Source organism: Motacilla alba, chromosome 9, assembly GCF_015832195.1.
Source record: "Motacilla alba alba isolate MOTALB_02 chromosome 9, Motacilla_alba_V1.0_pri, whole genome shotgun sequence".
Taxonomy (NCBI): Eukaryota; Metazoa; Chordata; class Aves; order Passeriformes; family Motacillidae; genus Motacilla; species Motacilla alba.
The window spans coordinates 6,187,907-6,215,337 of record NC_052024.1 but is presented as its reverse complement, the minus strand read 5'-3'; the positions used below and the strand labels follow the sequence as shown (position 1 = coordinate 6,215,337).

At 39.2% G+C, this 27,431-nt stretch overlaps 1 protein-coding gene across 3 annotated transcripts in view; it reads left to right on the top strand.

Annotated features, from left to right (window-relative positions):
• The window catches only part of STAG1 (stromal antigen 1), a 162,891-nt gene that overhangs the window by 51,037 nt on the left and 84,423 nt on the right, over nucleotides 1–27,431 (top strand). For 2 of the 3 annotated variants that reach the window (XM_038146399.1, XM_038146400.1), the window contains exons 4-5: nucleotides 4,564–4,743; nucleotides 16,141–16,237. In XM_038146399.1, coding sequence (XP_038002327.1) covers nucleotides 4,564–4,743; nucleotides 16,141–16,237 — 277 coding nt within the window. The remainder of the gene's footprint in view (nucleotides 1–4,563; nucleotides 4,744–16,140; nucleotides 16,238–27,431) is intronic. The other variant, XM_038146401.1, reaches the window with a different exon arrangement.

Below are 27,431 nucleotides of genomic sequence, written 5' to 3'. Positions count from 1 at the left end.
TTTTTTTGGTAGTAAATGCCTCATCTAGAAGAATTGATATTATTCAAGCGTTTACAGCATACTCTCTTGATTCTTTAAGATGACTTTGAGAGCTCTTGATAGATTTTTAAAACAGGGTGAAAAATAGTACCACCACTCCCAACACTGCCTCTGCATTTTTTTTGTCCTAAACTGCAAGTGCTGCAGCTGAAGCAGCTCTGGGTGCACTGGGTGTTAGGGGACCTGCACATGTCTTTACTTGTAGGATGAAACTTTTCACAGGGAGCACCTTGTTTGTTTCTATGACCAAAACAGTCCACAGGACTGTGGGAATCCAAGAACCTTCTCCCTAGATAACCATGAAGTTGGTATGAAATGTGTCATAGTCTTTTTTAAATCCGGATTAGTTCATGAAGACCTCAGGCATTACCATTCTTCCACTTAACACAAGCTTATAACACAGGGCTTCTTGAGGGGCTGGTGCCTTGGAGAGGCAAGTTCTTCAGTCTTACTCAAGTGGAGGTTAAAAAGTTTCTCCCACCTTCCCCGGGAAGTGGGGTATTCATTCCTCTAAATGACTCTTGGTGTGAATGCACATACAGGTCATTGTTTTCAGGTGGTGTGTTAGGAGGAGTTACTGACTCTAGGACTCTCACTGCCTGCATTTCTTCATGAAGCACATCACATCAGCTTGGGGAAAGTTAATGGAAGATGTCAAGCCACATTTTTTTTTTTTTTGATAGTGTGTGAATCAATTTTCTGCTGTATTACTCGATTTTACAAATGAGGGTCCCTATTTTCTTCACAGTAGTTTTAAAGACATGAAAGGAAAAGTATTGTGTAGCTAATCTGTTACAAAATCCTGAACTGCCATCATTTTAGTTTAGTTGCAGTCAAGGTGAGTATTTTGTTTCCTGTTTGCATTCATTTAAGCCTTAAAGCAACAGGTGAGGTATGTAACAGTCAATATGGCCAGTTTTGTTTGTTGCTCCTGTAGCATATTCTGGAACTTCTGAATTTCCTAATGCTGATGTATATAGACCCTTAGCTTTTGTTGTCACAAATTTGAGAAGTCATCAGTAATTTCTGTTTTCATTTGGCACCTCAGTCCATTTTGACAGCCCACCAGCCCAGCTGTCCTGGGTTTTGGAGTGAAATCACAAATGCAACTGCTGCAGCCTCTCAGCTCCAGGCAGCACTTTTTGTTGTGTATGATTAAAAAGCCTCAAGCATTCTTACTGTGTCATGCTGCTTTATCCCTCCCTTTGGTGGTCCTAATTCACCCACTTAAGGGGGAACTTTCTGGTTGAAAGCTATGAACTGGTGTGCAATAATCACAATTTTTGCTCCTGTTAGGACTCAGCAGTTCTGTTTTTCCTATGTCTTGATGAGCATTTGGTGAATCCATGGGAGCAGACCTGCTGCAAATTCACACTCTGATCTTATGAAACATCTTTCACAGCTGTCAGTGGTAGTCTGACAGTTTCACTGGGGCCGCACTAGTTCTTGAGCAGGGCAGTTTCTGTGTGGAAGCTCTTCATGGCATTAGAGAACATGTTCTTTGTTTTTTACAGAAGGATCACCCTTTCCTGTGAGTGCATGTGTCTCTTTCCTGGGATGCACAGTTACCTGTGCCTGGCATCCTCAAAGCCAAACATAATTTTTAGATTTGTAGCTTTTGCAACTCCACTTCCAAGAGCACCCTGCCTTTGGAGATATTCCACAGATGCTCTGTATCATGAGTGAGTCTTCTCTGTGTTTCTATAGAGGTACCAGTCGTACCTTTTCCTTTGCTCCGCTGGTGGTGGAGGATGTCTCCATCCTGGGATAGAATCACAGAATACCAGATTGGAAGGGACCTCACAGATCATTTGGTTCAACCTTGTCTTGCAAAAACACAGTCTAAAAAAGATGCCCTAGCAGCCTGTCCAGCTGAATCTGAAGTGTCCAAGGTTGAGGAACCCCCAAATTCCCTGGGGAGATTATTCCAGTGGCTGATTGGTCTGTTTGAAGTAGGATTTCCTACTGGACTTTGTGCTCAGAGGCAGGAGCCTGTACGAAGCTCAAGCGTGCCAACATGGCCTGCAAAGTTTCTTGCTGTAAATTCAGAGACATTATATGCAAATAATGTTTGACAACTGCATTGTAATATTGTGTGTTAATGACAAGGGAGTGCCATGTGCTTTGTGCTTGCAAAACTTCAGAGCACAAGACAGTTGCTGGAGGACTTATATATGACTTTGTTTCATCTTCATACTCTGGAGTGAGATTGAACTTGGGCTTCCTGCCAGATGCTTGCTGGGTGGGAGTGCTGAGGGGTGGATGCCCTTTCACTAGTGCCTTTCCACCTGAAGACAATGTTAATCCTTGCATGGCTCAAAGTTCACATTTTGCATTTTCTTCAGTCTTGAGTGGAGCATCTTGTGTACTTGTTTTGTCTCTAGAGGCAGGACTCAATACAGATTCTGCATCTGGATTTTGCTACCCCGGCTTGGATACACAATGGCTTTTGTTAGATGCAAGATTTTTCTCCACTCTGGGAGATGTTCTCATTGTCAAAAGAGAGAAATTTTATTCAAATAGACTCAGTAATATATCTGGTGCTAATTTCGGGGCAGGATATTGAGGTATTTCCTTGGATCTGAAGAACCTGGCTTTACCCAGTAACTTGTCAGAAGTACATCTGTCAGTTATTTCTGTACCTCTTCTGAGGGTCAGTGGTGATCTCACCCTTCCAGTTCACACTGGGAGCCTCGGTCAAAGCACCTCCCTTTTCCCAGGATACCTGACAAAGGGAATTTAAACTGGGCATTTACACGCCTAGTGATTCCACATTTGGAGCCTGTGTCTGTAGTACTCGTGCTCAGGTACTCAAACCAGGTGGCTTTTCTCATTGCTTTCATTGACAAGGTAGCTTTGGATATGTGCATTTCACATCCATCTCTCACTTATTTTCCCTTCATTCTTGCAGTGTTTGATGCCTCTCTTTCAATTACACATTGAGAAAAACTGAGTGTAGAGGGGGCTTGTATTATTATCTGTGGAGGGCATCAGTGTGCATTCAAGCTTTCATTTAGCAGTCCTTGTAGCTAGGTGAAGCGCTTACTGTCTCCCAGACAAGTGCATGGATTATATCTCTCAAAAGAGTCCATTTACTTCTAATTCTTTCCCATTTTAATAAATAGTGATCACATGTCTCTTTAGAGCTCAGTAGAACTTAAACATTTCATATGTTTATAATATTCTTGCTGTTACACGCAGCTTTGCACATATTTCAAAATTCATTGAGGGAGATACTCTTTTGATCCTAAGTGCAAATATTATCCAAAAAACTTCACAGAGATGGTACTATTATTTTAAGCTTTCCAGCTTGCATTTATTTGCAAGTCCTTAATTGAGTATTTGCAAGAGGCAGTTGCATTCCCCCTTGCCCTTTGCTCCAGCCCTCTGGCCCCACCCCTTTTAAAGCCGTGATCCCTTTTAAAGCATGGGGAAAGCTGGACTTGCAGGGCTTTCTTCTACCAGAAATTAGATCCCTTTCCTCTGCAGTAAAATTCTCAATGTGTCTGCACTGTAATATGCAACTAAAAGCGTTGATTTTGTGTTCTTTACTAAAAGCATTAATAAAAAACTCAGCTGACAATATACTGAGTAAATGGTGCCATGAGGATATTGTCCAAAATTTAGTCTTTGAGTTGCTTGTGTGTTGTTTTCTTTAACATAATTCCTCACAATAGCTTCATTGTTCTGAGGAAAACAGCAAATTTTGCTTTTGTTTGCCTCACAGTAGGGAGAAATAATAGAATATGGAAGTAAGAAATCTGATGTTATTTTCCCCTGATTTTTTTCTGTCTGTTTCACAAGTGACTTAAATTCAGAGCAAACTGTTCAGTAGGTGAGTCTTGACAGGTGGTGTCTATACCACCTGATTAAGACCTTGAAGAACAGAGAGAAAATTTACATTAAGTAATTCAGACTCAAAGGGAAAATGTTTTAACTCCTAAAATGTTGAAGCAAGAGGCTATTATGGTGATCTACTAAATCTGGCTGTACAAATTTGGTGATTTGAGTTGAAGAGCTGACTATGTATGGTTTCTTACAAAAGTGAAAATATGAAAATGAAAATACAGAAAATGAATGTTAATGTGGAAAATGTATTTTTAATAACTTACTGTCTTAGAAAGATCATTAGGTAAGATCACCAGTTATTCTCAATGTCTGTGTACGACTCATACAGGGACTGCATTGGGACTTCACCACTGTCTTGGGGTGGCCACTACTTACCTTGACGTGGCAGTGGCTTTTAAATAATTACTGATGAATATAATTACATGTACCCCACTAGATAAAGTCCTGGTTTATTTTCCTAGCTGACCGTGCTTTGAGCAGGAGGTCAGGCTGGAGACCTCTGGAGATGCCTTCCGGCCCGGCTCATCCCATGATCTTCGTGTGTATAAATGTGTGTGAGGGTGTAACCATGTAATGTTTACGCATTGTTTATAAAGAAACAGTCTGGGTTTCTGATGCATAAAGAAACAAACTGGGTGATTTCAGATGTAGCTATAATAAACTTTCCCTCTGCTGGTTTTCTTTGCCCAGTCTGCCACGAAGAAACCCCGGAAGTCCCCAGCGGACAAGGGGCGTTCTGATCCTGGAGCTCGAGGAGCAAGTCGTGGGAGAGCCAACGGCCACCCGCAGCAGAATGGAGAAGGGGACCCTGTCACCCTGTTCGAGGTGGTTAAGCTGGGAAAGAGTGCTATGCAGGTAAAATGTCTACTTGTGTTCCTCCTCACAATTCAGTGTATCGTGACTGGAGTCCAGTCTAAACTATGCTTTTGTAAGCAGTAGTATTTTCTCATGACTGCATTGGTCCAACAGACTGTGTATGATAAAGTACAGGACTGAGTGGGTTCTGATTTAGGGCTGTCGTGTGTCCTGCTGAAGAACAAGAGACCTGGCAGGGTCATATGTTTCAAATTCTCCATTATTTTGTTCATTACTCCTGTGTTCAAAATATATGTTGATATTAAGCAGTTCATTAAGCTTTATATGGGCAGAAAGTGTATGGAAATAATGATAAATCCAAGCCTTTTTTGTTCATGTGTTTTTTCAAGAATATCTGCTCACACAAGCAATTTGGAGAGCTTTGCACTGGAACCTGCATTCCTGCTGTCCCCATCAGGACAGCAGGTGAAGGATAAACAATTTGCCTAGACTTCCACTGTGTCTGAGGGAAACCATTGACACGTCCTGAAGGCAAATTTTTATTTATTGTAAAATAAATTAGGTTGTCTTAGTTGCCTCCAGAAATGTTTCTTACTCTCTTATGTTTTGATCAGTTCAGAGGTCTTTACCAGATGTGTGGGGCCAGGTGAGTTGCACCTGAAGACCCTGACAGAGGATTGGTTTTGAGAGTGTTGTGTGGTTTTCAGTAAGCTGCTGTGCTGCAGCTCTTGATTTTGATATGCAAAGGAGAAACAGTGGGCCCAAAACACTCTTCAGCTCATGCAGTCCAAAGCCAACAGTCATTCCTGCTCTGAAGAATTATTTAAGCAAACCTCCTTTACTTTGCATTTCAACAACGCAGGACATAGGCAGTATCAGTTAGTTTTTTTGATGCTGACTAACATGAGAAAAGTACAAATTAGGAAAATTATGTCCTAAGTCCCATTCTCAATATTATTTTTAGCGTAGCTAAAAGCTAAGCCTCTTTTAAGTCTCACAGAAATCAAATATTGCAAATGAGTGCAAATAGTTGAAAATTTTCTGTCTCAAACCTGTAAAAAGTGAGAGATTTAATTTTAAAGAAGTAATACACAGGAAGGAAATGAGAATTTTTGTTCTTCATAGCTTCTGTGTTTACACTTATTCAGAATTGACCCTTCTTATCTAGTAGGTGAAGACAGAACAAATTTACTTGTAACAAACCTATGGATTTCTTATGCTGTTTTTTCCTACAATAGGGCTTTCAACTTTGTTTGGTTTTCAGCACTTTTTCACATTTTGTTTTTGGCAGGAATTGAGGAAACATCTGGAGTCTATTTTCTGGTTTTACTGTGGTACAGAACACACAATATACTTTATGTAGTATAGTTGACTTAGGATTATTGATATTTGCAGAAGCCAAATGGAAAGGAATGGGCGACTGCTTTGATATTTGATGACTCTGTGTGTATGTGGAATTGACTTTGATACATTTTATCTATTTCAAAAGAGATGCTGACACAAGTCTCCTGCAGATTAAACACAAAAAAAAAAAAAGTCTGCATGTTTGTGTTAAGAAACCTTTGGAATTCAGATACAAAGAAATTGTCTTGAAGTGGAGAATTTGTATATGCATGTGGATCTTGCATGAATTGCATGTATATGGATGTGTGTTTGGATATTCACATATGCATACCTGTATCCACAAATCACATATGCACAGACACACACATGCCCAACCTGCAGGTAGGAGAAAAAGTACACGGCACCATCTATGCAGGGGGGAGATTATATTCAAATAGTAAAGGAATAGGCAAGAGTATCTGAAGGCCTTGGGTGCAAACAGGCATAAACAACTTGAGCCCTAATTTCAGGAGTATCCATTGCTTGGGCACCTTTGAAAAATTTACTGTTGGTAAAAATATCCTAAAAAATTAAAGAAACCCTGTAGTAGGAAAGAGAATGCAGTTAAAATGTGATTTGATATTTTTAACTTGCACTTCTGGACAATCATCTCATGTGAAACCAAGGTTCTGTAAACCAAACTTATTAGTGTCTTTATACTTGTATTTTTCTGTAATAGCTTAGGGATTTTGATGTAACAATTAGGCTTGGCATTTTTGTTTTTCATAGTTTTGATGCAGGTTTTCTTGTTCAGTTTTAGCAATTTTGTCAATATTGCAGTTTTCAAACAAGCACCATATATTTGTATTTGGCCGAACATATTATTTCTCAATATTTCTTTCTTTCCCTGTAATACGAACATACTTTTTTTCCTAGTGCTCCTAAGCTTGCTTCCAGCAATGAAAACCCAGGAAAATTCATTTAACATATCCTGAGATTACATGGAAATCATGTGCTTTCGTTTCTGATCTATCTGCTCCTGCTGTTTGCTTTTAGAATTTTTTTAGTTGTTAGATTTGTCTGGCTTTGTGATGCCAATTCATAAAAGTCTGTTGCTGAATTCAATTTTGACTTCTAAGCTTCTCTATTTTGGTTCTCACAGCAGGATTCATTTATTACTTCTCTTCAGGCTTATTGCTGGTTGCTTCTTCCAGGGAAATAAAATCAGTTTAATTTTTTCTATTTCAAGTATATATAACTCTAGGACTGCTCTTTGCATAAAATCTTTGTCACGGGGTGCAGCTTGTGTCTTGCTTGCGCTCTGTAAATCTATTTGATGCCCACGTTAAGTTGGTATCAGACGGTTGTCAGTGGTTTTCGTTTGCTCTGTAACCTTTTGTGCAGTTAGTGCTTCAGTAATTGTTCTGTCAGCAGCTCTCTGTGTATGAAGTGTGACATGACCTTCTGCTCATGCCTTCTGCAGGTATATTTTCAAATGTTACTCCATTAAGATTGTTCATAGAACTTCTTTAGTGTTTTTTTGTTTTCATAGTTAAACATGATACTCTTCTGCTTTTTGTCATTTATCTCTTCCATATATTTATTTTTTAGTTAGATTGTTTTATGGTGACAGCTATATCCTCTACATTTCCCTGCTCTGAACTTCCATAGGCAGAAGGGTCTCTATCAGCATTTCTCTTGTGCTCAGCTGCCCACTGGTGCGAAGGAAGGCTTGGGTGAGCCTCTGCTCTTCCAGCTGAGCCACCCAGGCAGAGACTGACTGGTAGCTAAAATCTTCAGGCGTCTCTGCATTGATCTCTGACCCTGCTGTTAAGATGACAGGGAAATAAAGAACTTGTTATGAGATCAGATTTTGTTTAGGACTCAGACTGCAAATTTCTCATGAGTTATGACCAGTTATCTGTAATGAAGTTTGTACTACTGGTGGTCAAACCAAGCATAGAAGTGTTCTGCTTTCTCATCTGCAAAGGAGTTTTGTTCCCCTAAAACATCAGAGAGAATGGATCATCAGTAATTTTAGGAGGAGGTCAGTACCAAAACATGAACAGATCTGTGCCTTGATGATTCTGCAAATCCACGCATTACCAGTCACCCTTTATTGTTAGCAGTTCACTACAGAGTAGAGGCTGATTTTGAGGGAAAAAAACTTTTAAAAATTGCTGCCTCTGCTTATGCTCAGCTAATAAAAGATAATCTTGGTGTTGATTAGACATAGTTCAGAATAAATATGGCTCCATTATATGCCAGCAAGTATTTTAAGATAAGTATCCAAGTATCTAGTGTGTTGAAATGGAATTTTTCATGGTGCCACCAGTTCTTCCTTGTCTTTCCAGAAATCAGGGATGCACGGGGTTCCTCACTGTTCTTATCTGCACATCTTGGCACACGGGAGTTTGTGTCCTTTGAGGTTCCCTCCCTGTCCAAGTAAAGCTGTATTTGTAGCACTGCTTACCCTGCCTTGAGAAGTCCATCTCTGGCAGTAGGCCAGACTTATTCCTGATTGGAGTGACTGTAGAACCGTATTTACCTTATGCAGGAGGAATTACATGTGTTTTTATATACATCCTTGAGAATAAGAACATCAGAGCAGCTGTAACTGGATTGCACCAAAACTCCAACAGCCTGTCTCTGATAGCGACAGCTATGAAAGGGAATAAGGAGGCAAAAATGAATTTTGGGTATTCTCCCTATCTCTGACTCTGCAGTCCAGGGCCACTGTGGTTCTCAGTGTTCTCAGTGGCCTTAATGGCTCTCTCTTCTCAAAGTTTCTTTTCTCCCTCAAGAAGAGTTTTTTGCCAGATCACACCTCTGTATCTCCCTCTGCTATTTCGGAAAGTGAAGGTCTTTGAAGATTAAAAATATGCAGACATATATTAAGTATTACCCATGCTTTTTGTGTTAAATGTGTGTTTTAGTTTAATTGTAATTTATTGTATTTTAACTGCTGGATCCTCCAGTTGAAGGATTGATAATAACTCAGGGTTTCCCCAGACTGTCTCAGAAACTTCTTAGCAGTTTGAGAATGCAGTCTCTAAAGTTTACTGGGCAAAATGACTGCATCTATTATTAACATTTAAACTAGTATCTTCATTTTGCTCGACAGATTTCTTCTGGAGCCTAATCTTGCTTTGCTTTTGATTGTGTGGTATTGAATTAAAAGAAAAAATAAAATCTAGGTACATGTTTTTATAGTTGTTACACTGGGAACAATTTAGCCACCAAATGAAGCATTAATTAATTAGGGGAGTATCCCTTAATACCAAATTAAATTTTCTGCAGTAATCACACAAGGCTTCTTTTCCTTTGTGATTTAATAAGATGTGAGATGATTTTGCTGTTAAGTGCCAGTAGTGCAGCGTGTGAAAGCATTTGTACCTGAAAATACTCATTGTACTTGAAGGCAGAGAAGTCTTTTGCTGTCTAGAATGTTGATGTTTTTTGAAGTGTCTGGGGTGATCTGTGAACCCTTTACAAACCGTGCTAGCAGAGGAATGTGAATCAGGTGTTTTAATAAATTGATGAATCTCTTACTGGAATAACTCCATTTTGTTTTAGCACTCCTCCAAGTATATTTTCATTCTGGTGCTCAATGTTTATGAGCAGTTTTGATGCTTTGTGGCATCAGTCATGGCCCTGATTGGCTCAGCTTAAACAGACACAGCCCCTTGAAAACGCTGTAACATGTCAGCTGTGAGAGACAGCACCTGCAAGAGTTCTGTACCACCTTAGAAAATCATTTTGGTGGGGGCTTTGTATGGTGCACCCACCTTTTCTGAGCACTCAGGTGAGGAACTGCTGCTCTGAGTAGTGTGGACCTGCTGGGCAAGAGTGCCCAGCCTCAGGAGTTCCTGTGATTTTAGTTCATTTGAAAGCAGAATTTTCCTTGTACCTTTTATGCGCTCAGTGTAATACCAGTTAACCTTTATCACTCTAAGATTCTCTTAAGAGAATAGTTGGGTTTTTTTCTTCTTTTGGTAGTGTTTTTTCTCCCAAATGGTTCAATGCAACATGTTACATTGATTTCCCTGTGTAATTATATTTAATACCCAGTTTACTGCATAGAAATATGTATTTACACAAAATGCCAAACAGATAATCCTGTATGGAGAGTATAAATCCCTTAGTTTTATTGTGAAGAAATACTTCTAGGATTGTATATTCCTTTCCTCTCTGTACTTCAGAAATTCAAAAGTTATGTATGTAGACACTGCAGAAAACAAATTCTCATCTTCGCTTACTCTTATCTAAAGTGAGATTTTTGGGGTTTTTTAAAGAAAATAATTCTGACTTATCAGGAAGTGCATGATAGGTGTTAGCAAAGTATGAACTCTTTCATAATTTAAAATTATGCTCCTTAGAGAAAAAGAATAAAGTGCATGTCCTCAAGCTGCAGTTCATTTTTATTATCTGTATATTAGGTTTTCACTGGGTGTATAGTAGACTTTCTGCCTGCAGTTTGGAATGCAGCCAGGCACTCATCCTGGAGTGTACTGCCCAATCTAAATTGCCTGTACTTTCACACATTAGGAACTACCTTCTCCCCAGTAGCCATCTGTGTGATTTCTTCCATTTTCACAAAATTTATCCTTAAAAGGCTTTTATTCTTTTCTTAAAAAACCCAACCTGAACAGATTCACTTGAAAATTTTTATGCAGAGTGTTTTAAGTCTCTCATTACTTGCTTTTTTTTCCCCCAGGTCTTATTTTTAGTGTACTTAGTTCTTCTCACTATCTGTTAAAGTGTATTTTCTGCTTTTCTATTTGAGTTGCTCTTTATACAGGTTATTGAAATATTTAATGTCACAGTGCATTCCTTTTTTAATCAGTTTAAAGTTTCATTTGAGTGACTTTGGGTTTTTTGCTGAAGTTGTTAGTGTAAGCTTTGATTTTTGGATTTTTTTTCTACCTTGATGTAAACACATTGCATCCCCCTTCTAGAGTAAATTTTTTCTTTCATATTCACTGTAAATGAAGCATGTCCATGATCAGTTGTATGAAATGGCAAAATATTTAAAGTTCTTTATACTTGATTTGCCTTGGTTTACAGTTGACTGAGATCTTCCATTTTAACATGAACTTTGTATATGGTGTCATTTGTTTTCCCTTTTGTTTGTAGCACTGTTGCCAGATTATTTCACAATTTCAATTAAGTAACAGCTTTTTTTGAAATCAACTTCCATTAATATTTAGTGTGACTGTGCTAATTTACACGAGCTGGCAAGGTGTCCTCTGCAGCCAGTCCCTCTGCTTCCTCCAGCACTTAATGCTCCTAAATTCTCTTGCACTGGAGGAATATGAAATGGATTCATAGCTGCAAAGCCTAGAGGAGGTAATAAGGTCACTCACTTCATTATTTCATTCATTGCATCTGACTTGCTTTTACTGGCAACCCCAAGCTGCTGTTCCTCTTCAGTACCATAAAATGCTTTGGTTTATCTTTTAGCAGACTTTGAGATGTGAAGGTCAATATTTCTGCAAGTTGATTGATTTGAAGTTATTTACTCAGGCTCATCTATTCTGCTATTTGCTTGGCTTCATTTAGGCTTCTTATTTCTGTGGGGTTGCTTACCTGGCATATTCTTCAAATTATGCTCTGTGGTACTTCTTAAAACAGACTCATCAGAGAGTTCATTTCTGTGAGATTCTTTTGAAAACTGTTGCAAAACAGGAAAATCTTTGTACTGACTCTGTATTTGTACCATACATCATCTGCCATTCACAGGAAATGTTGATTTTTTTACTCAGTTCTCATAAGAATAGAAGCAATTTCATAATTTAAAAAAATGGTTGAGTCTTATTTTTGTGGTGTACCTGTACGGACTTGTTGGCTGACCCGGAGATGTGGTGCATGTATGTGTCTATGTGCACGTATCTAAGTGCGTGTGCGTATGTGTCCAGATGTGTCCTGACAGCAGGGAGTGGAGGAAGGTTGTTGGTGTTACTGGAGTCGTTTGGAGGTTTTATCTGTGGAATTGAGCTCATTGCCAAGGGAGCCTTTTCTTTGTGTGTGTGCCTCGAAGTCGGTGAATCCCAAAAGCATGGATGTGCTGCCTCTGGGCAGGCTGCAGCACATGTCCTGTAGATCCCGTGCCACCCCAGAATGCTGAATTTATCATGTATTTCATGTGCAGCATGCATGTGCACATTTCCATACGGTAAATCCATGCTTCCCACTGCATCTGTAGGTAAAAACATCTGGAAGCAGATGGGTACCAGTGGAGCAGCTCATGCAATCTGTTGCTGCCCTCTTGCCTAGGTGTTTTGTGCAAGTAGGCAGGGAGACTTGTGGAGATGGATTCTGGGGGATGGAACCTGCTTGTAGCTACCTCCTTTCCACAAGGATCACCTGGTCCTTCCCTCCTGTCACCTCATGTGCCTTCAAGGTGTTAATGATCTGTGCTTGGGACAGGTGACAGGGAGGGGCAAGAACAGGAGATCTCTGGGCAAGGGGATCAAATGTGGGCCATTTCCCTGAGGTTGCTGTTGGATTATCTATAAAAAGAGGGTTTGCTGTTACCTAGGGCCTGTTGGTTAGAAATCCTTGTTTTTAATAGGAGTCCTTCTTTCTATGCATATTTATGCAAAATAATTCCATTTCTGGCAAGGCTTGCATGTTGTGCCATTTGCTACACTGCTGCCTGTGGTTTGATTCCTTTTTTGCTTGTATTCAATCTTTTTTCCTGGTATTTGCATTGCTGCTGTTTTGTCTTGGTTCAGTTGATACTTGGTCTCTCTTTTGGGTCTGATGTGTGTCATTTTTATTTATTCATCTAGTGTTTTCATTTTTTACAGCTCTTTTCAGTCACATCAAAAGTCAACAGTTTGATTAAGTTCCAACTGTTGTAGCATATGTAGTCTGGCTTCATCATCTCCTGTTGCTTTAAACTGTAATCTCTAACAAAATTAGGCAGCCAGCATGCCAAGTGTGCACAGGGGTTGAGTGTGTGGGTCTGTGGGTGTTATTTTAGGGCACTGATTTTAGGGCTTAGTGAATGCAGTTTGTGTGGCTCTGTGCTGTTGCTGGCAGGTCAGGTGCTTGTATGTGACTTGTTTCCCACAGGCACTCAGCCAGTGGGGCTCTCTTGGGGTAAACACAACATTGTGCAGCTCAGTTCCATTGTCCAGCTCCCCACGGGTACCTGTTCAGAGCAGGGAGTTACACTGACAGTGCCTGGGTGTGTCACGTGCAGTGCACTGAGGAGCTTGTGCATGCCAGCTTAGATCAAAGGAACCCTACCCACAAATTCAGAATTTACTTCCAGCTTTGTCAGTTCTCTGGGAGGTCAAGAAAGTCTTTGCCTGCTATCCCTCTGAGAACCTTTGCTCTGATTTTTCTGCTTTTCTTATCTACTGCTGCCACTGAAGACTGCATTGCCTCAAGTCTGGTCCCCAAGTCTGGAGATGAGCCACTTGTCTTTACTTTTCTGTAAATTGCATGGTGGTTCTGGGTTGAAAGTGCAAGTGCCACACTGGTAGGACCGAGTGGGCCCCCAGTGCCCCAGGACACAATGTGTCCCACACAATTCTTTTTGTACAACAGACAAAAAATAGAAGCAAGAGGAACTGCAGTGATGCTGCAATTTGAGATAGTGCTGCAAAAATAATTTAAATAATTGTATAAAAGAAACAGAAGCAAAATTTAAAGGTATTCCTTCACATTTCTTTCCTTGGCTCCCCATTTTAAGTCCGGATGGGTTCATTGGCAGTACTTATAGCACAGTCCATGAGAAGCTGCAGTGGCAAGTGGGAGGGGCAGTGTGTTGTAGCAACAAACAGGAGTAAGACTGAAGGTAGGAGGGAATTTCTTGGGCCAGCCTTACTTCCACAGGGAGTGTTTTCTGTGAAACTCGGCTGTGGATAATGAACAGATGCTGGGAAACGAGATATAAACACTCAGGGAAAGCAACTAAGATTTCCCAGGCTCAAAGAAGAATATAGTAGACTTCAGAAACTGTCAAGATATGTGTGACAAGAGTGGGCAAGGATAAAGATACAGAATTATTTCTGGGCAAGCCACATGGCACAGGGCGGGATTATTCTGCCTGGAAAGAGGGGATCAGATGGAAAATGCAAACGGGGGTTGGAATTTGTTTTTTCTTCTTTCATAAGAATTGGGTCACATCAAATGGATCTAACATTTGGCAAGGTTAAAACACAATTATTCTTTCATTTTGCAGTGAATAAATAACCCTTGCACACTGCTGTGAGATGATGTAGACATAAAGGTGGTTTAGACAGACACATCCATGAGAGAAAAAATTTGCTGGTATCTTAAGGGTCTGGGACACTAACTCAGAAATATCAGTGTATTCTTGCCCTTTTCTTATGCTTTTCCCTGCATGTATAAGCCCTGTTGGGCAGGTGAACCTGTTGTCTGGCCCTGCACAGCTGCTGTTTTCTTTAGTGTAAAAAACAGCTCTGGCAATTGCATGTTCTGATATCTGCAGTAATAGAACTGTTCAAACAAATCTTGTGAATTGGTAATACACCAACAGCCTGGTCATTAAGCTCAGTCAATAGTTGGTGTAATAAATACTTTGTACTTTTGGCTACATTTGGTTTCTGTGCCCTGGAGAATTTTGCTGATTGATTGAAATGATTGATACTTCCAGGAATAGGTCTGAATTCATGATGAAATAACAGTGAGATATCATTCTAGATAACTGGTTTTGTGCTGCTGCTTCCTCAACTTGCGTGAAGCTTAATTAGAGGCCAAGTCTTGCTTTCTAATTTCTTCTAAGTAGCAGATGGACCCCTTTTTAAGATTGCTTCTGCTACTGAGTGTGTGTGTGTGGGGTGTGTGTGTTTTGGGAGGCAAAACCTGTGAAAACGGAGCTTCCTGGCAAATTGGGTGTTTAGAGATTGATGCTGGTTGTTGGATAACATGACAGTACTGCTAGTCTGCTCCTGGCTCAAGGGTGAGTGTAGTGATGTGTGTTAAACATGGAGTGCTTTGGCTCAGTTCAGAGCTCTGTGTGTCTCTGGGATGTACACAGGTGGTTGCTGCATCCTTTTCCTCACCTGCCAAGGGTAGTCTTGGGAGTTTGCACTTGGATAAACTGGAAACTGCAGAGGGATTTTTCAAAATCCCTCCTTACAGCTACTAATTAAGGAAAAGGCAGATTTTTCTAAGAGATTGGATTGGATTGTTTGGATTTTTTTGTCTTTCCTATTGATTCCTTTTCAGCATGGTAGAAGCCAGTTGTATGGGCATGGTGGGGTGTTTGTTTGTGTATGTGGTTTTCTAAATTTAATTTTATAGAAATTCATTGTAGACCTGAACTGTCCAGAATAAACAAATCCATTTGCAAGGTGTGCTCTGATAACATAATCAAGCTTTTCCTAATGAATGATGTTGCATGCGTGGAACAGAAAAATTAGTCTTTTCCCTCAAAAAATAAGTAAAGCATAATATTTGATTACATTGAATATACACAATTCCTTACCTGCAGTGTTTATGTAGCTGAGGAGCTTGAAATATCAGAGATGATGAAAATAGCTCCTGGCTAACTGTAGTTCTGAGGGCAGTTGAAAACTGACTGAATTTCCTATCCTGTCATCCAGGCAGCTTACAAACAGCCTAAGTCCAACTTCCGTGTGTTATTTTATTTACTATGTATTCCTCATTATGTTTTGTTTTCCTGAACTATTTACAGTGTTCCTGAGTGACTGACTGGGATATTCACTATGCAGTATAAAATCAGTATTTATCCCAAAGTATTTCTACTCATCAGTTTCCTGGCAATATATGTTGGTCATTCTGAATGGAGTAACAATATTTGGTTTTTTTTCAACACAATTTTAAAACTGAAAAAATTCTCTAAGTAGTTTTGGGGAATTACAGTAATTTCAATTTGAACTTGTGTTTATGTAATATAATACCAGAAAATGGTGCATATAATTCTGCTCTCTGACAATATTTGTTCTGTCTCCACCTTGAGAGAAGGTGCATAGATATCTGAATTTGTACACATGTATAATTATGCAAAATAAATGTTTAGTTATGAAATTATATTTTGAAAAGAATAAGTCATTTGCCTTTAATAAAACACTTTTTAAGAGTCTCTGATAAATATTCTTTTTTTCTTGACAGTCTGTGGTGGACGACTGGATTGAATCATATAAACAAGACAGGGACATAGCACTTCTGGATTTAATCAACTTCTTTATCCAGTGTTCAGGATGTCGAGGTACAGAACACGGGAAACAAGTTGTATAGAATAAATCTGACCTACAAACGTGTGTTAATGCAAATGCTGGTAAAGATGGGGAAGACACTTGGATTATGTGCATGGTTTGTATGGAAATATTGTCTGCATTCCAGAATAACTTGATTTAAAGGTTGTTGGTCGAGGGCTACCCTTTCTCTTTCTCACTTTTCCTGTCATCGTGCTAAAGTGTACAAATCCTCACAGAGACATTCTGCTCGTCATCAGCAGGAGACAAAAGATCTGGTACTCCAGGTAGGCATAGCTTTATTTTCCCTTTCTGTTTCTTCCCAATTTTTTTATTGAAAAAAATTAGTAGGTAACTATACCTTAACTTTGGTGTTTTTTCTTTCTTTTTAGGATTTTTTTTAATGAAGAGGAAGGAATCAGTCTTCAGTTCACAGCAAGAAAGATTTCCTGTGGTTGGAGCATCAGTGTTATTTGTTCCTCTGTGATCCTTTATCACGTCAGCAGCGAGTGCCCTGCCTTTTATACCCTGCTTAAGCAGCCTCCATTACCAGGCATGCAGCAGCCAGCCATTCTAGCATTCTGTTGCCATGCTGTGCCTTCTAATGAATTTTTCATGTGTTGTCTTTTTTCTGTTAACTCAGCCTTGAAGAGAGAGAGAGCTCTACTCTCTCTGTAGTGCCCAAAACCAAATTATTTACTGTTTTCTGATGCTTCCTAGAACTTACTTTGAATAGAGTTGAAAACAACCCACAATTCAGAAATTCTTTTTCTTCATTTTGTATCTGATGTGGGAATATACCTTAAAGCATCAAATGGTCTGGATAGAAGTCCCTTTTCTTCCTTCTTAAGTATAAGGTCAAGTCTTGAGTAGTTAAAAGCATCAGAGAAAAGAAATAGGAACCATCAGCAGCTTCAGCAACCCTTTTTCATAGCTGAAGGAAATAAACCTATTTTGTGGATGACAGGAAAGACTGAAGCTCTGGGAGCATTTTGTAAAAGGGCTGAAGGTTAGGGCTTAGGTTACCAGCCTGTGTCAGTGTCTGCACTGTTCACACAGAGCCCCTGAAACATTTTTCGGTTGTGTTTGGCAGCTTATGTGAAAATAGTAGTATTCCCTGTGCTTTTTCTTTTTTTTTTTAAAACTCTCTCCTGAGGTGTAGATATGTAAAAAAAAGGAACCCCACAAGAATTTGGGCAGAATTAAACCAAAGGCATCCTTGGCCATGTGTTTATATTGTTGATGCAAGCTTTTGGTGAAGGCATGTCATAAATATCTTCATTCCCCTGCTGCTCTCTAATTTACTCTCCCTTTCTTTCTTCTCATTAGAGAAAGCAGCACTCTGATAAGACTCCTATTTTTTCAGCCCCTTGTTGGTGAGTGATGCAGGCTGAATGCCCACTGTCAGCCATATGCTGCTGGAGCAAGTGCTTCCCAGAAAAGCTTTCTGTTACTGGCTGGGAGGCAGCAGCACTGCGAGTGCCTGATGTCATTGACTTACTTGGCTTTTCTTTGCGTGGTGACTTTTCATTTTCACTGCTCTGCTCTGTATCCCAGGGCTGTCTCTGCTGAGCTTCTTTCAGTGCCTTCTGCTCCCGAACAGCAATGGCCGGAGAAAGGAAGCAAATATTTCTTATCCCCCAAGTCTATAGTGTGTTTGGGAGATTTATTTCTGTTCTGGAATTTTTGCAGTGGCTACAGTAACAGCTGTAGAACAGGGTTAAAATCCTGGCAAACAGGGCAGTTCTTTCCAGTTTCCAGTAATATAGTTGTTTTCTAGGATAAATAAGAGCTTATCAGAAGAGAGTGGATTTTATTGGTAGTCCACTTAGGGTAAAGTGCATGCCAAGCTGTCCTTAATGTAAATGAGAAATAGGGGGTTGTTCTGTATTTTGTGAGGGAGACAAAGATTCTTTTTCATGGGAAGATCATATGTTATGATATCCTTATTTCCCTTTAGAGACTTGGTTGACATTCTTGCTTATTTCTGTTCCTCATAAATAACCACCCCCTGTGAATCTCAATGATTGCTTTATCTTCCTTAATTTTCTTCTTTTCAGTTTGCTCCACTAACATTGTCTTGGATTCTCCAGCCTCCTTTCCCAAAGGTGGCTCTAAATGCTGTCTGATAGATATATCTAAGTTTGTGGCCATTAACTGAAGGGAGGACAACTAACTTGGGATGAAGTTTGTTGGGGAATTGTGATCCTAGGTTTATAAATCTACCATTCAATAGTGCTTAAAATCTCTTGATATCTAAATATATCAAGTGATAGATTTATATGTAAAGTACATTTAGCTTGATGTGTCTTTCAGAAGTTTTGAGCAGGTGGAAGAGTATATGTCCATTTACTGGCTTTAATTAGAAATTGAGGCACCAAACTGTTTCATTTAGCAACACCATTGACCCTGAAAAATACCTTTCTGTTTGGAGAAACATTGATTTTTATGTATTTATCCCATTCTCTTGAGCAGCACAGATGCTTGAATGAACCTTTTGGCATCTTCCAGCTTTGCTTGTGGCTGTTGCTGAAATGAGTAAGCAGGAGTATTATGTAATTTGTTAATACTAAAAATTGTTAAATTAGTGGCTTCTGCAGGTGAATGTAAAAGATCTGTGCAATTTAAAATTCAATAAATATGCATTCAATAAATATTCGAGCATATCTGTCCTTTGTCAACTCTTGTGATTATCTATTTAATGTATGTCCATTAAAAACAGTGGAGATTAGGTTTTAGTGTGACTCCAGTAATCTTTCTGTGTTTTTAGAGCGCTGTTTGGTGTAAATGAGAAGTTTCTTGTATTGAACTGTCAAAACATCTCATTTCAATAAGCAGATTTGCATGGGAGTTGGTCACTTGTCGTGTCATCTTTCCTTTAGTTTGCCTGTTCAATCTGTGCATATGTTGCCTTTGCTAATTTTGATTACAAAGAAGTGTAATGGTTATGTAAAGAATTTTTCTTTATCTTGCTTGCTTTTTTTTCTTTGAAAATACAAAAAAGTCCCTTTCTTTCCCAGCTTGTCTGTGTAGTCTTTTCCATTGTGTTATGTTGAATTTCTGTGACAGAAAAACACTTAACAAGGACTGATACATTCACTCATTTGCTTTTTATTTCTGACCCTTTTAAAAAGTGTTGCTGCTTCTAGAGGGAGGATCTTGTATCAGATAGTACCTTAGAAAGGTGAAGAGGTAAGTGTTAAGATACTACTTCTTTGTGGAAAAACAGCAAAAATGTTGTTTGCAGTCCTTGAGAATAAAACAGGTATGTCAATTGATAGTCGGTGTTTATTTTCCATGGGATTTACAATCTATAAAGCAGGTGGTGGTGTATTTACTTTCTTATTTCTAAGGCAGGCACAAAATTTCAGAGTTTTCATTATTGGGTAACAGGGAACTTTTTGACATTAGCTTGTTGCAATGATAAGGCCCTTTTTTCAATTAAGTGCCACTGGACGGGGCACTGTGGAGGTGTATCCACACTACTGAAATTTCCATCTCCATTGTTATACTTTGGTCTGCAGCATTGTGGATTTAGGCACCCTCCTCCCTTGCAGAAGTGTTGCAGTTGAGTGTTCAGAGTTTTCTGGGGGTTTTTGTGAGCTCTTTTCCATTGCTTTCTTTGTAGGAACATATTTTTGCTTTTCCCCCTTTTTTTCTCTTCTTCTTTTGAATGTTTATGTCAAGCATAGCACTGAGTGCTGAGCTCTGTGAGCTGGTTGCAAGCAAACTGAAATGTCTAATCAGCAATATGTACATGAGGTCCCAGAAGGATTATAACTGTGTCAGTGTGATGCTGCATCAGGGCTAATTAGCTCTGCCTCTCAGACTGAGTAATTAGCTCAGGTATCCTGCTCTGCTGCTATGACAACCAGGCTGTTTCCATTTCTGGAGCTCCCTGGATTTAGAGCTGACTTGGGTATCTGCATGGCTGTCAGCTCGTGCCTTCTGTTATTGATAGAAAACAAACAGAAAGCTCCTCAAGCACTCCGACCTTTCCACATTTTCAAGGCAGAGAGCCATGCTTGTGGAATAAATATTTTTTTTCCTAACCAGAAGCAATTAGTGGTTGAAACAGCCTCTTAAGCTGTGAAGGAAAACCAGTAACTGAGTCCATGGGAGAAAAGAAGCTTTCTTTTGCAGGGGCAAAGGGTCTCACGTAATTGAAGAGGAAACTACTTGACTGCTTTCAAGTGCACAGTGAAATTATTCCCATTCCTTCTCTCCCATCCATCTCATCCATCTCCATCATTAGCCTTTCCTATCATCTGTTTTTGGCTGGGTAAGCCACAAACCTGTACATTTTTAAGCAGGTTTTCAGATGTTGTCATTGATGAGCAAATATTCCAGTTGTCACCTGTCAGCTTGGATTGCTGGTGCTGCTTAAGGCTGGGTTTTTCTCAGTTGTGAGTAAGCAGAGATGTTTCTGACTCTTTTTCTGGCTTAAAGCCAAGCTCCTTTGTGGAACTTTTCCTGTGAATTAAACACTTGGGGTTTCACACTGTCTCCCGCTTCATCCTTGAGTGTCTGGTTCTTCCTCACCTATTCCGGATCCTCTGTGAAATTCTGATTGAATGGCAAAACTGTGCCAATAAGTGCAGGAGTTCTGCGTTAGCTTGCTCATTTTGGTTTTTATTAATGTTCTATGAGCTTAATTAAGGGCAAACTAATAGATTTCTGCATTGCCAAAGGAAATTGAAGGCTAAAATCAGGGAAAAGCAGCATAGAGTGGCCATTATATGGTCTGGCACAAGCGGTGAACAAGCAAGCACTTACTTTGCTGTTGGAAAGAATTCCAGAAGCAAATTAGCCAGGAAACAGTGTTATTTACTCTGATTAATAATATTTTAATAATGGGGTGTAACATAGTAATTAGAGAAATGGTCTAAGAGACTTAGTTGTCCATGGTTTTGTTTTGTGATTGATGGGATTGTTGTTCTGTGCAGGTCGATGTTATGGCCCACAAAGGCGGCTTTGGTAAATCTAATTCCCTGCATATGGGCCTTCTGCAAGGAACTGCAGAGAGTGAGAAATCTGGCTGACCTTGGAATGTGTTAAAAAAGCTTTACCTCTTAAGTCATTAAGTTATTATTAGGAAGTTGGTATCATAAGTATTTTGTATTGTGACCAAATTAGAAAATACAAGCTCCAATGCAATGAATTGCAGTATTTTTATTAAGTGTATAAAGTTGTCTTTCTCACAGTTTCTTCAACGAAATCCCTTTCCAGTGTGTGAATATAGGGGAGAATGTTACAAAGAACTAATACACATTTTGAAAAATTGTTCCTTACTTGTGTAAGGATTTAAGTCATAGCAATGGTTTGTAAAATATTTTGTATGCATAGTATAAAGAAAGAAATGCATCCCAATAACGATAAAGCAGTTAAAAACATGCTGTTAACCACATTAAAAATGGGAAGATTAGACTGTAGGATGGAAATGGCTTGATCTTAATTTCATGTGTGGTGTAGATAAACAAGGGCTGAACTTTGTACTTCTTGGTTCTGAGCCTTTAGGTGATTTTTACAATGTGTTTATCTTGAAGTGAAAACTTACAAAATTCAAACTAAAAATAAGATGCAAATGGCTTGAGTGGAAGGTAAATCAGATTAGTAGGCATACATTTAGTGTTTCATTAGTTCTTTAAATGGCTATAGGTAGGGTTTAAAAAGTTCATATCAGATACTTGACAATTAATATGGTTATGTTAAAATAAATTTTTTGTGAAGAAGTACAAATAGTTAATATCAGTTGACATTCTGGAAATTAAAGCTTTGGTTTTGTTGTATGTATGGTTTTAAATCAAAAAGGTTTTTACCATGTCTTTCTGTTTGCTGCTGAATATATTGGTGCTTGTCCTCTCGTGCTCTTTCTTCCTTACTATTTCTTTTTCCTCTTTAGCTCTTCAAAGATTGTTTGGCTAGAAGAAAAGTAATTACAAATAAGTTTTTAATTATTTTAAATTCTACTTGTTACCGTCTTCTGGGGATGAGAAGGGTTGAAAAATTAAAACCAAAAATCCCATCTGAAAGTGTAAAAAAGTGTTGAAGTAGTGCAATACATTTTATAGCCACTTGTGAACTAATGGCTTCTCTTCCCCAAAAGATGTATCCTGCTACTTTCAAAAACAAGTGGGAAAAAGCCATAGGAATTTACTTTCTGTGCAGGAGACATGAAGGAAGGGCACACTGGTTTGTGGCTTGAAAATCTGAATGAAATCCCTGCTGTGCCGAGTTCTGACTGTAGTCCAAGGTTTCCCTCTATGAACTGGTAGCAGGAGCAATAGTAATTTGAACCAAACATATCTATCTTTATTATTTGCTACCTGAATATATCAAACTATTCACATTGCATGCACAACAGCAGACCAAAAATGAGCTGGCTTAAAATCAGCTATTAACTAATCTATGGGTACGAATTAATACAAACTTTAAAATAATTAAAAATCAATTTATTGAATTAATTGACAAAACTCGGGGTACTAGAATATTTTAGAGCAAATCTATAATGTAAGGAAATATAAATTAGCTATGCAATGACTACTGCACTGCTAGTTCTGTATAATAAGTTCAGATCTCTGCTGAAAATGAAAGCACTCCTTGTAAGCTTGGAACAAAGTCTGTGTTCTGCCCCTGTGCACTATTAAGTAAACTCAGAGCTTGTAAAATTATTTTTGACACTGCTCATTGGAGAAAAATTATGCAAGGAGTTCAAATACTATTGCCTGTTTTCCACTGTATTAATTTAATTACATCCATATTGATCTGGAAAATAGTGCTGCTCACATGACTACAGAGGTGAAACTTGAGGATTTTCCCAGTTAGGCCATGCTTTTAGTGTTGCAGCTTTTCAAGAGAAGAGCAGTAAATATCTCTTGGTGTTAATAACTCCAGATAGTTCCTGCCTTACTAGCCAGATCTGTGTAATTTCCTCTTTATTTATGGGGTTTTTTTTCTGTGTTATACAAATTTATTACTGAAGGAACACCCTCTGTATTAAGCAGGAGGAGTAAAAGCCTTAGTCTGATTTATTTTTGCAGTGTTATTCTCAGACTTGTGAACAAATTATGTCAGTGTATGAGTTTGCTCGCTGTGTGTGAGATACATTGCTGGATTTACTGTAGATGACAGGTGCTTCCCAAGAAGACAAGAACTAATTATAAAAAGCAACCAAATACCACTAGATCTTAAATCCTTTCTGACTGGATTGCAAACTGGGAAAGTACTCATGTCTCTGGCCTTTCCAAACATGCAAATTCTGCTGAAGGTTTAGTCAGACCTTTTGCAGACCAAGGGTAGGAATTAAATTGCAAAAAAGATATTTCCCTCAGCAAACACTGTAATTACAGTTCTCTCTCTGCATTAATGAAGCCATAGACTTATTTAATTAAGTGCAGGGCTGATACTCTGCTGTAATTATTTTTGAAGAGAAGATGAGTATGATAAGAAAGGGTCTGTATCCTAATGGAAAAGTGGTATTCTCTGGTACAAAGAAATTGGTTAAACCAAATCCAATATTCTGTTAATCTGCAAGCATTCAGGAGTAGCTGGATATAGGGAAAAAAAAACCTCTTGAGTTTCAAAGAAGAGACATCCTAAATTGGAGGAAGTGGACTCTGAAGCAGATCCAGTCCTGCTCACATTGCAGCACTGCCTACTCCTTCCTTATTTATATCAGTCTGATCAGATTGCCTCTGTTGTCTTTAACCTGAACCGTGACCAGCTGAGCCTTACAATTGTTCGTGTCATTTTAACTGGAAGCTACAGCATTTTCTAGCACTGCTGGAGTCAAAGTCATTACAGGGCAGAATGGTGTAAATAGCCTTTAGCTTGTCTTGTCCTTATTTGCATGGAGCAGGAAGCGTGGTGGAATGTTATTGGGTGTCTGGAAGGGTAGGAAGGGGTGTTGTACAAATGTGCTCCCAGGCCCTGCAGGAGCAGCCTGGAGTTCCCTGGCCAGCACCCTCTGTTCTTGGGTGACTGTCACCAGCTCTGACACTGAGCTGGTGTAGAGTTCTGCATTTCTTTCTGGTAATGCCAGTAGCTTAAATTTCAGCTTTGAACTACTGGTGTTGGCCCTCTACCTGTAGCATTGCCCCTGGGTGTGAGGGGATGAAGCTCAAAGCACCTCAGCAGCAGTCCCTGGCCTTTAACAGGCACCATCCCTTGTGGAAATTGGCTTCTACAAAGTCATTACATCATTTTTGGGAGAACAAAGAAATTTGGTTTGAAAAAAACCAAAAAACCCAAAACAAACAAACAAACAAAAAAACCCCCAAAAATGTGACAAACCAAAGTTTTTCAGATTTACCACAATCTCTACTCTTTATTTTGTTTCTTTCATCATTATTGAAATAAATGTTTTGGATAACTTAAATCTCTTGTGACTTCGGAAAAAGGGCCTAGAAATACTTTCAGCAGCTTGAGAGTGAAAACAAGCTGTATGTATATTTTGTTACAAAGGTACAGATGTAGTGGAATTTCAGTTTGTGATGACATAAGTAATGGCAGTTTTCTGTACTGTTGGCTCAAACCTTATTTGCCTCCCACTTTGATTTTCAGCTTATGTTCTTCAAGTCACTTAGCCATTCAAAGTGACTTTTTTTTTCATTGATGAAGAGGAGGTAGATGTATTTCAAGAAAACTTCATCTTTTAAGGGTGAATTGGATAAGTGGCCAGTGACCGAGTATCTTTTTGCTCAGAATAGTGAGAATGTTGAGTTGGAGTTGGCAGCACTTTGATCTCTAATTTTCCAACCATTGCAACAGGTTGAATTGTCTTTTCAACCAATCACCACAGAATTTGCTTCCAGAATATGTAAACCTTTCTATTAATATAGTGAAGAAAATATGTCAGTCAATTCCTGGCACCACTTGTGGGTATTTCAATACCACATTGAATCTTAAATCCTGATAAACAAAGGAATGAGATTGAACTGCCATGAAATTTTTATCTGACTTACAAAGGATTTAATCTTAGTGATAATGGTGCAGAAAGCCAGGCTGAGTTACTCTTTGTTCTCAAAATGTGTTAATTAATGTATTTTTTTTCTCTTTTTTACATTTTTTCCCCCTTTTTCCCCCTGAAGATGCCAGGTTTGTGGGGCTGGAACCAAATAGTGAAGGTTTGTTGTTGATGAAGAGATGCAGAAATTTGCCTTACTGGTGCCATATGCTTATTCTGAAAGAATAAGAAGAATTTTTATTAAGAATAAAGAAACAGCTTATTCTGATTGATGTTTCATTCTTTAATATATTTGTTGTCAACTTCTAACTAAACCCATAGATTAGAGTTTAATTGTTGATGCTTGTGTTTGGAGTTGCTAACACTTCTGTCAAACAGATACTACATTTTTTTCTCCTTTTTGTGGTGTGTAAATACACTTGAGCTGTAAAGATTTTTTAATATGTTCTATGTCCTGTATTCAGCTCCACTTGTAGCACTTAGAGGAGAAAGTGGCAAACAGAAAAGGTTCCAGCCCAGACCCATTAATAGAAGCATTTGCAAACCATTTTGTGTAATAGCAGTGATGGATATTTTCACTCTCCAATTTTAATATTCAGCCCTTTTTCCCCTCTGGTTTCCATGGTAGCCTGTAAGAGCAGGATTATTCTTCAATTATGTGCTGTGTGTAAAAATCACTTTATAGAGCTCTGAGCTGGCTACTTCCTTGGGAAGAGCAGGCTGCTTTTGGGGAAGGGGAGCGGTCCTCAGCCTGGGAAGGGCTCCCTTCTGCCTGTGCTGAGCAAAGCTTGCAGTTCCTTCTGACTGGAAACAGGGAGAGACATCATACTGTGATGAAAAATGCATTTAACCCTTAGAGAGTTGGAGACTTTGATCTCATGAACTGATCTTTGAAACAGTTTAAGGTGGCAGGGATTGTGAAAATGGGCAGTCCTCCCTGCATTTCTTTATTACTCTTGTCAGCCTGTAATACCAGCAACCAAGTATTAAATGTCACAGAATCCCAGGATGGTTTGGGTTAGAAGGGACCTTAAAGCTCCTATTGTTCCACCCCCTGCCATGGGCAGGAACAGCTTCCCCTATCCCAGGTTGCTCCAAGCCCCATCCAACCCGGCCTTGGACACTTCCAGGGACAGTACAGCCACACAGCTCTGGGCAACCTGTGCCAGGGCCTCACCTCTCTCACAGGGAGGAATTCCTTCCCAATATTCCATCAAACCCTGCCCTCTGGCAGTGGGAAGCCATTCCTCATTGTCCTGTCACTCCAGGCTTTTGTCCAAAGTCCTTCTCCAGCTCTCTTAGAGCCCTTTTATGCACTGGAAGGTGCTACAAGGTCTCCCTAGAGACCCATAAAAATTAATTACATGTATGAAGTCTGATTTGTAGGGAAAATGCAAGGAGGAGAAGGGGAAACTGAAACATCTGTAACAGTGGAATGAAGGATGGAAGGGTAAACTTGTGCCTTTAAATGCAGCAAAGTATAAGGGGAAAGGAAGAAATTATGGATTCTGAAAACTGCAAGAAAGGAATGTGTTCTTTTTAGGACACATGTCCACAGAGGAGCTTAGGAAGCAGGAGAAAAGAGAGGCAGGCAGGCATACGTCCCAGTGGTTTGCTTTGCTTCGAGAGCCAAAATAGCAGTTTTCTCCTTTCACCTAATGAGCACACTGCTTGAAGGTACTGCAGAATGGTGGAGCCAGAATATGCCACTGAACAGGGCCAGAAATTACAATCTAACTCCATTTTTGAATATTCTCATCAAGCAGGTGATCCATAGTGTAACACCCCTTGGTGTTTATGTTGTGAGCTTCAAGGACAATTTCATAGGGGAAGGACAAGAAAGCAGTTAATAACTAAGAGTGTATGTTGACAGGAATGAGAATGGAGTTGTACTCAAGAAATCAGGTATTCTATAGAAAAATCAGCCTTCTGGTCAAACTTAAAAATGTGAGTGTATTACAGGAAGGCACCCTGATACTAAGGCTTCTGGACATCTTAAACTTACAGTGGGGGAGAGGGAGACTGAAAAGTCCTAAAAGGAAAATTTGTTGAACGTGCTGAAAGCTGGGGAGGGGCGGGTACTATTTGTTACAAAATACTGCAAAAACTAAATGCCCATTACAAGATAAAAAACTTGATGAAGGTTCTGTTAAAATATTTTGTTTTAAAAAATAATGTAAAACAATATTTTGTGTTTTCTGTATTTCTGTTTTTGTTGTATTTCTGTATTTTTCCACTTTAAA